The sequence below is a fragment of the Littorina saxatilis genome, linkage group LG17 (assembly GCF_037325665.1).
Source record: "Littorina saxatilis isolate snail1 linkage group LG17, US_GU_Lsax_2.0, whole genome shotgun sequence".
NCBI classification, from domain to species: Eukaryota; Metazoa; Mollusca; class Gastropoda; order Littorinimorpha; family Littorinidae; genus Littorina; species Littorina saxatilis.
Genome location: NC_090261.1, coordinates 44,679,162 through 44,689,161, shown reverse-complemented (window position 1 = coordinate 44,689,161; position 10,000 = coordinate 44,679,162). Strand labels below are relative to the sequence as shown.

The 10,000-nt window shown below is 41.7% G+C and overlaps 1 protein-coding gene across 2 annotated transcripts in view; it reads left to right on the top strand.

The window, feature by feature from the left end:
- LOC138953179 (uncharacterized) overlaps positions 1 to 8,261 on the top strand; it is a 12,450-nt gene extending 4,189 nt beyond the window's left edge. Inside the window, exons 1-3 of one of the 2 annotated variants that reach the window (XM_070324978.1) lie at positions 2,020 to 2,145; positions 3,699 to 3,858; positions 4,606 to 8,261. In XM_070324978.1, coding sequence (XP_070181079.1) covers positions 3,735 to 3,858; positions 4,606 to 6,143 — 1,662 coding nt within the window. In that variant the 5' untranslated portion in view covers positions 2,020 to 2,145; positions 3,699 to 3,734 and the 3' untranslated portion in view covers positions 6,144 to 8,261. Of the gene's footprint in view, positions 1 to 2,019; positions 2,146 to 3,698; positions 3,859 to 4,605 lie in introns of those variants that run through there. The other variant, XM_070324977.1, reaches the window with a different exon arrangement.
- Positions 8,262 to 10,000: the final 1,739 nt, after the last annotated feature.

The following is a 10,000-nucleotide window of genomic DNA, read 5'->3' as shown; positions in this document are numbered from 1 at the left end:
ACTAAGGCACGCACGGCAAGGAAATGTAACGAAAACATAAGCATTTTTGGCATCAATTCATGTTTCTCCTGCCATGCATATACGTGTGAAGCATGATTTATTTGAAGCAAGTAAGTAATGTCGTGTACAAGCATTAATTTTGTCACGCTTACAAACACGTTATTTGTCATATCTGTTCATCCTGTTGTGCATTAGATGTAAGCACCACGAAACGTTTGCTTCTTATGTAATGCGTCCTTTTTTTTCTTTTTTTTACAAAACTATTTCTTTTTCACCTAAACAGAATTCATGGAAATAAGGTCTCGTTTCTTCTTCAGGAAAAAATAAAACCAGAATTTTACCCCTTTAAGATAAGATATTGCATTTTTTTGGTTTTTTGTAAAAGGGTCTCTTTTTTTGCTTTCCTCTTTGTGGGATGATTTGTAGTTACAAAATCGTTTAACGTGTTCGTTAATACATTTGTCTAAACCTCTCTCATCGAAGCTAAAACCAGACAGATATACAAGCAGGTAGCCAGCCAAACAGACACAGAGAAGAGAGACAGAGGCGAGACACAGTGAGAGACAACATGCGGTGATGAAAAAAGTCTAGATTCTCGTCCAAAAATTCTGCAGCAGGGAGCTACTGCCATACACGCGAACAAACGTTTTTTGACACCTGATGGCCCCAGCCACACGTCTTCGTGTGCGTGACGTGGATAGGTGCATACGCGGAGAGAGAAGACGAAGAAAGAGACGTCAGTGTTGGGGAGTGAATAAGGACTGCGACCTGGATAGGGCAGCATTAGGCCAAAAAAAAAAAAAATAGGTCTGTTTACGGTAACATAGGCCCAAAAAATAGGGTCGGTAGGTCGGGATGGTTTTTTTTTTTTTTTTTTTTTTTTTCCAAAAAACCATATTTTTACGTTATTTTGCAAAAAAAACAAGATTTTTTTTTTTTTTTTCCCAAATGCCAAAAAAAAGTCTGGGGTCGCGCGAAAAAACTAGGGTCGGTCGGGTTACCGTAAACAGACCTATTTTTTTTTTGGCCTTAGAGGCCTTAGAGTCTTTAAAACGATGCCTTCACTAGTACAAGGACGTAAATGCTATACGATACCGACAAATGCACAGCCTGGCGGTGACCTTACAATTACTTTTACACTGCTAATATGTTGAAGTCACCGAGACAAACTTCGTTCTCGAAATTCTTTTGTCACTTTTCTTCGGTAGACACGTAGAAGAAGTGACAAAAGTTTTACGTCAGAGATTTCCCTTCGAAAGAAACGGTAAAATAAAGAAGTCTGGATTATTTTAATCGATATCGCATGTTTTTAAATGTTGACTCATGTTATGTGCCATTTTACCTCAAATGTGCAGCCGTATCGTGAGAGGACAACATCGAGTAAAGAACAACTACAGTTGCCCAACGAATAGACACTTAGTTTTTTTTTAAGTACCCTTAATTAAGAGTATCGTTGTATAAAGCATTAAAGCAACAAACAATCAGTCCCTGTGTTTGAATTTAATCATCTGCGTAGGATCTAGGAGCGTTTGGCGCTTTCCACAAATGTCAGAAGCACAGCTAGGTAACCAATTACCGTTCGATTGCAGAGACCTTTGATGAAAAGTTACGGCATGAAGTGTACAGGATAGAAAAGATAGAGAGGACAAGAGAGGGGTGGCGGGGCGGGGGCGGGGCAAAAAAATGGGGCGGTAGAGGGGTAAATACGTGAAAGGGAAGGTGAGAGAAGGGGGGTTAAATGGACTTGGGAGTTGGGGGTTGGAGATGAGAGACAAAGAAAGGGAGAAGAAATGAGGGTTATAGGGGGGGGGGGGGTGTGTGTATGGAAGAGTGGGCCTTACCTGACAAGAAAAAAAGGGAGAGGCAAAAAGAGACAAGGCACTAAAAAGAGCTGCCTGAGTGACGTCAAATAATCTATGACACTCGGGGATGATCCGTCAGCCGAGGGCTAAAAAACGACTAGAGACAGGAGGGAGAAAAATATGACCATTGTAGCGTGTATGCGTTATAAGCTAAGGGAGCTCCTTTCATCCTTTTTCTCGTATGCATAACTGCCTCGTATCCCAGCTAAGAGTCAGTATTGTTTTGTTCGAGTTCTTACTGAAGAAGTGTAATCTTTGACGCGTGTTCCAGCGGCGGTAAAAGGTATAATTTGTTCTTCTTGATGTTCTTATAACCATATTCTAGCGGTATTATATTCTCAGCTGCAATTTGTTCCTGTTGTTTTAGAATGCTTACTAAATGCTAATAAGAATGGTATTATAACTACTCTTAGTATTACTCATAGTTTTTCGGATGTTTTTAAAAGCGTAATACTTACCCCTGTCATGATGGTATTAATTGTGACAATTCTGTTAGTGTTACATTACGGCTCTACTAAGACACCTCTTTCAAAACTTTATCAAAAAGTTACTCTAATGATGTTGGTGGTTTTTTTTGGTATACTGTCAGATGATAGAAATGTCTGTCTTGCAGCAGTAAAACCATTTGTTTTCACATGTGCGAGCGTTAACCTGGTGTTATACTTTATGTGTTCTGCCAGCTTCAGCGTTCCCTTTACGTCCATTATGTGTGTCATTAGTTTTTGCCCTGCCTAAAAATGTTAGTTATCTGTTTGAAGTATAAAGTATAAAGACATGTTGTCATTGTATGCTATGTTTACCGCAAGTATAATTTTCCTGTAAGTTTGTTTGTTTGTTTGTTTGTTTGTGTGATTGTTTGTTTTTTGGGGTTTTTTTGGTTTTTTTTGCCGGTTTGTCTTTTTCGTTTTTTTAAATGTTTATTATGTTTCTTTGTTGTTGTTGTTTTCTTTCTTTCTTTCTTTCTTTCTTTCTTTTATTCTTTCTTTCTTTCATTCTTTCTTTCTTAATTTATTTATTTATTTGTTATGCTTAGTTTTGTATAGATTCCGTGTGTTTTTATATTGTAACGCTTTTTTTGCACACCCTTTCAATTTTGTTGCGTGAGTAACTATCATTCCTGGCGAACTTCTTCAGAATAGGTAAACGTTCCTCTTGGCTTATCAGTTTCTTGTGCTTTGCTCACTTTACTCATAGTTTCTTGCCGATTTGGAGTTTGTTGTATTTTAAACTGTAATTGCGTCCCGACTAGCCTTATTCTTTTTTTTTCTTCTTTTTTTTCTTTTTCCTTTTTCCTTTTACTCCCGATCATGTTCCAGACCAAAAGGAAATATGTCTTTTTTTCAGAATACTTGTCTGGTCAGGTTTCAAATAAATGAATAATTCTGCTTCATTTCTGCTGTGGTTCAGACTTTGTCTATTGCCGCTAATTATCTTTTCATCGTTACGTTTCATGCCGATTTCGAAAAAGTGTTTGTTTGTGAGTTTTTAGTTTGCATGTGTTTCAAAATATCTGACTGGTAAATAGTTGGGGGGGGGCGGGGTGTTGTTATTCTTTGTTGTTCGACCCCCCACACACACACACACACACACACACACACACACACACACACACACACACACACACACACACACACACACACACACACACACTATTTGCGGATCAAGCATCCCTACCCTACCATCATTTCCTCTCTGTCTATCAACCATTCTTACGTTCATATTTTTATTTTCCGTCGAATTCTTTGTTTCTACCATTTATTCTTTTTCAGTCTTTGCCTATAACGAACAGTCCCTTGCGAATATTTCATTTTCTGCTGCAATTTTTGCTTGTTTCAGACTGACCTGGAAATCCCGTTCAAGTGTGTTTTCGCGATGAAACCCAGACAAGTTCTCCTCTTCTGCGGTTTCGTGTGTGCTGTCATCTCTCTCACCTCTACGCAAAACGCTGTGATAGACTACGATGACCCAGCACAGTACAACATCCCAGATGCTATAGGTGGGTACAGAAACAGTATTCATGTCCCACCCCCGTGTCACCACCATGGCACGTAGTCGACCTAGGTCAGTTCTGCCAGGAGTGCAAGTGGCTGATAAAACCTAAAACCTAAACTCACTCACGCCTGGATAGCGCGACTCTTGCTGTTGCTAGCTTTCCACTGGGAGGACGCGAACCGAACTTGCCAGCAATGGGATAATAGAGTAATAAAAATGAAAACAACAGAATCAGCCACGTGGTCTGTTTGGATGTGAGTTCGCGTGCAGAAGGTACAAAGCATGGCACATGCGAGTAGTAACAACCCCAGGTTGTTTTGTTCTTGCTTTGTATTGTAAGGACCAAATAAATGGTGTCTGATGGGCATCTGCTAAACGCATGTGTTATTCGTGCAGAACAGAAACTATTCACAGGTTTGGCAACAAAATGGCCGACATAATGTTATTTGAATGAAGTTAGGGTTCGCAAGATGAAATTAAACCCCTTCAAATAATGCGCCTGGTGTGTAACGTTTTCAACAAACCCATGCCGGAAAGTGTGTTTCAGGTTGGTGGGTGTGTGAGTGGATGATTCGGTGGTTGGTGTGTGAATGGGTGGATGGTTGGGTGTAAGGGTTGGGTAATTGGTAGGTGGTTTGGTTGGTTGGTTGGCCTTTTGTCTCTTGTATAATTCTGGAGAGTGAGTTGGGTTGCATCATTTGTCTACTAAACCAGACTCTGACAATGTTGCTTCTTTCTCCGAATCTCACAGGGGTGTGCCAGAGTCCATGGAGGCCTGTTCTGAAGCTGGACGCCCTGGGCGACGTTGCGAAGGGCACCGTAGATGAGATACGCGACCTGAGCCTGGAAGGGCACCTCTTCAGGGTGAAGCTCTTACTCCCTGAGGGGCCGTACGTCTTGTTCGTGGACAACACCAACGTGCGAGGGGACCACGTGTGCGCGGAGAGCTTATGGCACGTATCGGACAATGGCACGCACGTGAGCACGAGCGTCGAGTGGCGCTACCACCTGCTGTGCACCAACGGTCATGTGGAGGTCATCAACTCGCCTTACTCCCGCCCCCAGGGCTGGGTGATGGCCAGCAACGCCCAGGCGGCGGAGAGGTCTCAGGACGCCCAGCAGAACTTCGGCACGACGGAGAACTCCACGCAAGCCATGGTGTGGTACGTCAAGGAGATCGGCAAGGGGAAGCCCGTGTACTCGCACTACCTGGACGGCTCTCGAGTCAGCGGTTCCATGGACGACCTCATGCACATGGCTAGGCTTGGCGAGACTCGCTGCGTCATGCGGGATCGCGGCTACGCCTTTGCCATGAACAACGTTATCGTGGACAAGATGCTGGGCGAGGTGAACGGCCAGAGCCTCAACCACATCGGACAGGAGTTCACCTCCAACGCCCTGTCCTTCAGAGAGCCGCCCTACTACTGGTTATCCTCCTGGACCACGGACGGCCGTCGCGACAACTCGCGCTGGTTCGTGGGCACCACTCAGCCCCGCGGCCACAACAACGACTACGTGGCCTTGGACTGGCACGTGGACAGCTGCTGGAGGGAGGTGTACGTCAACGACCAGTACGGCTTCCCCATTTCCGGATCCCTGGACGAGCTGATCTTCCTGATCTCGCTGGGCCACAGGGTGCGCTGCCAGTACGACAACACGGTGCTGGAGGCCAACGCCATCCGCATCAAGGACCAGACGGTCATTGCCCAGAGCATAGAGGAGATGGCGCGGCGCGGCAGCAACGGGGGGGACAAGTACTTCTTCAACACCAACACCATGGCCAAGTGGACCACCGTGCACACCACCGGCACCGTCCGCACCTACACCTACCGCGTCAGCGACATGAGCTTCTACAGGAAGGAGAAGCTGCAGGTGTCCGTGCGCTGGATGGTGGACACGCGGCCCTGGAAGCGGGTGTACAGCACCCCGCCCCGCCCCTTCGACACCAACACCATCAACACCCTCATCGACGCCGTCAAGCGAGGAGCCTCCATCCGCTTCAACTTGCAGCAGGACGTGGTGGCTGGCTTCTTCTTCACCAACGGCGACAACGTGCGTGTGGACGATGCCACGCAGACCGTGTACGCCCAATGCCTGCGCCACATCAGCGACCAGCGCGACACCACCACGGAGAGCGAGTACGAGATCCAGAAGAACCCCTTCCACTGGTTTCTCATGATCTCGTCGGACGGAGTGATGGCCATGTCCGCCTGGAAAACCCAGGCTCGCACCAGGCTGTATGACTCTGTAGCTCCCGAGGCCAACATCACTTGGTTTGCATCGTTTTAGGCCCTGAAAGTTCTGTAAAGAGTTGGTACTGATTGTTCCTCGTCCAGGGTAGTTCTGAAGCACCGTTTTCTGCAGCTTCGCGTAAGGTGGTACTTACTCTTTTTCGTCTACATGGCATGCCCCATATGGGCTAGTAGGATCCGAGAGGTGAATTTTAAAGAATCCCTTCGGGTTTTGAGGGCCCGCATAGAGTGGTACTAATCATTCTATATTCTGATCAGTTATAACAAATAAACATAGCACATCCCATTAGAGCCATCCCTGACCCAGGAGGACTTTAATTTAGATTGATAACACTTATTCCTCATCAAGGGTAGACGTGAAGCTCTGCGTAGAGGACCTAGGTTTTAACGCACCCCTTTCGCTTCTGAAAGTTATGTAATGGATTGGTACTAAATGTTCTTCACCAATGGAATTTCTAAAGTTCCGTGAGCGTAAGTACTAACTATTCTTCACCCAATGAAAGCGAATAACATAGCATGTCCCGAGACATGTCCCGAAAGGATGTGCATTTGATAAAAAAAAAATCCACCTTGCATCCTTTGCGCCGTATCTTTATTGACAGATGCCAACCGTATAGATGCAAGTCACTGACTGTTTTGGCTCAGAATCTGTTACACAACAAGAAATGGTACAACTCTTGATTAACACATAACTTTAAGCCTTGGTGTCCTGGGTGTTCCAGTCAAGGTGTACGTCGCAAGGAAAACCAAACGCAAATTTCTAGGAAACCAAACGCACATTTCTAGGGAACCAAACGCACATTTCTAGAAAACCAAACGCACACCCAAAAGCCATTTATTAGAGTTTTAGAAACGGAGAAGACTCAACATAGAATGACAGTGAGCATCTTCATCATCATGAAGAATAGACTTGAGAATTACTTTGTATCTCCGTTATCATTGTTAATATTTAAGACTATTTATTGCATATGTTGAGAGTGTAATGAGTTGATGTGAGTGAATGTGTGAACAGTCTTCCTATAGATTAAAATAATTCGAGAATGCGTTATCAATCATAAAAGACATGTCAATAATGTGTGTTTGTTAAAAAAAAAGTAATTTATTTGTTTTTGACGTTGTTATTTTTTTTTTATTCATTTACTCCTTTACTTCTTCTTCTTCTTCTGCGTTCGTGGGCTGAAACTCCCACGTACACTCGTGTTTTTGCACGAGTGGAATTTTACGTGTATGACCGTTTTTTACCCCGCCATTTAGGCAGCCATACGCCGTTTTTCGGAGGAAGCATGCTGGGTATTTTCGTGTTTCTATAACCCACCGAACTCTGACATGGATTACATGATCTTTATTCGTGCGCACTTGGTCTTGTGTTATGGAAAGCCGTTTGGCTCATAACCATTACACGTGTAATAAATCATAAATACACGTGTAATAAATGATTAATACACGTGTATTTATTTCTTATTGCGCGTGTAATTTATCTTTTTTCTTATGCTATGGAATAGCATAATGATTAAATACACGTGTAATAAATATTTCATACACGTGTAAGAAATGATTAAATACACGTGTAAGAAATGTTTATTACGCGTGTATTTAATCATTTCGTACACGTGTATGACATTTTTATTACACGTGTATTAATCATTAATTACACGTGTATTAATAATTTATTACACGTGTATTTATGATTTATTACACGTGTAATGGTTATGAGTCAAACGGCTTTCCATTGAAAGCCGTTTGGCTCATAACCAATACACGTGTAATAAATCATAAATACACGTGTAATAAATTATTAATACACGTGTATTTATTTCTTATTGCCCGTGCAATTTATCTTTTTTCTTATGCTATGGAATAGCATAATGATTAAATACACGTGTAATAAATATTTCATACACGTGTAAGAAATGATTAAATACACGTGTAATAAATATTTCATGCACGTGTAAGAAATGTTTATTACGCGTGTATTTAATCATTTCGTACACGTGTATGACATTTTTATTACACGTGTATTAATCATTAATTACACGTGTATTAATTATTTATTACACGTGTACCGTAATCATTTTTTACACGTGTAATGGTTATGAGCCAAACGGCTTTCCATATTGCTTGCGTGTACACACGGGGGTGTTCGGCCACCGAGGAGAGTCTGCACACAAAGTTGACTCTGAGAAATAAATCTCTCGCCGAACGTGGGGACGAACTCACGCTGACAGCGGCCAACTGGATACAAATCCAGCGCGCTGCCGACTGAGCTACATCCCCGCCCCTCTCCTTTACTCATTTCGTTATTTTGTTATTATGTATTCTGCTGAATCTTTTATGAGGTTAAAAATCTTTTCTTCTGACCTTTTTGACTTTTTATATTTAGTCAAGTTTTGACTAAATATTTTAACATCGAGGGGGGAATCGAAACGAGGGTCGTGGTGTATGTGTGTCTGTCTGTGCGTGTGTCTGTGTGTGTGTGTGTGTGTAGAGCGATTCAGACTAAACTACTGGACCGATCTTTATGAAGTTTGACATGAGAGTTCCTGGGTATGAAATCCCCGAACGTTTTTTTCATTTTTTTGATAAATGTCTTTGATGACGTCATATCCGGCTTTTCGTGAAAGTTGAGGCGGCACTGTCACGCCCTCATTTTTCAACCAAATTGGTTGAAATTTTGGTCAAGTAATCTTCGACGAATCCCGGACTTCGGTATTGCATTTCAGCTTGGTGGCTTAAAAATTAATTAATGACTTTGGTCATTAAAAATCTGAAAATTGTAAAAAAAAATAAAAATTTATAAAACGATCCAAATTTACAATTATCTTATTCTCCATCATTTTCTGATTCCAAAAACATATAAATGTTATATTCGGATTAAAAACAAGCTCTGAAAATTAAATATATAAAAATTATTATCAAAATTAAATTGTCGAAATCAATTTAAAAACACTTTCATCTTATTCCTTGTCGGTTCCTGATTCCAAAAACATATAGATATGATATATTTGGATTAAAAACACGCTCAGAAAGTTAAAACAAAGAGAGGTACAGAAACGCGTGTTATCCTTCTTAGCGCAACTACTACCCCGCTCTTCTTGTCAATTTCACTGCCTTTGCCATGAGCGGTGGACTGACGATGCTACGAGTATACGGTCTTGCTGAAAAATGGCATTGCGTTCAGTTTCATTCTGTGAGTTCGACAGCTACTTGACTAAATATTGTATTTTCGCCTTACGCGACTTGTTACATTTAGTCAAGTTTTGACTAAATGTTTTAACATAGAGGGGGAATCGAGACGAGGGTCGTGGTGTATGTGTGTCTGTCTGTCTGTGTGTGTGTGTAGATCGATTCAGACTAAACTACTGGGCCGATCTTTATGAAATTTGACATGAGAGTTCCTGGGTATGATATTTTTTCGATAAATACCTTTGATGACGTCATATCCGGCTTTTTGTAAAAGTTGAGGCGGCACTGTCACACCCTCATTTTTCAATCAAATTGATTGAAATTTTGGCAAAGCAATCTTCGACGAAGCCCGGGGTTTGGTATTGCATTTCAGCTTGGTGGCTTAAAAACTAATGAGTGAGTTTGGTCATTAAAAATTGGAAACTTGTAATTAAAATTATTTTTTTATTAAACGATCCAAAAACAATTTCATCTTATTCTTCGTCATTTTCTGATTCCAAAAACATATACATATGTTATATTTGGATTAAAAACAAGCTCTGAAAATTAAAAATATAAAAATTATGATCAAAATTAAATTTCCGAAATCGTTTTAAAAACAATTTCATCTTATTCCTTGTCGGTTCCGGATTCCCAAAACATATAGATATGATATGTTTGGATTAAAAACACGCTCAGAAAGTTAAAACGAAGAGATCGAGGTACAGTAAA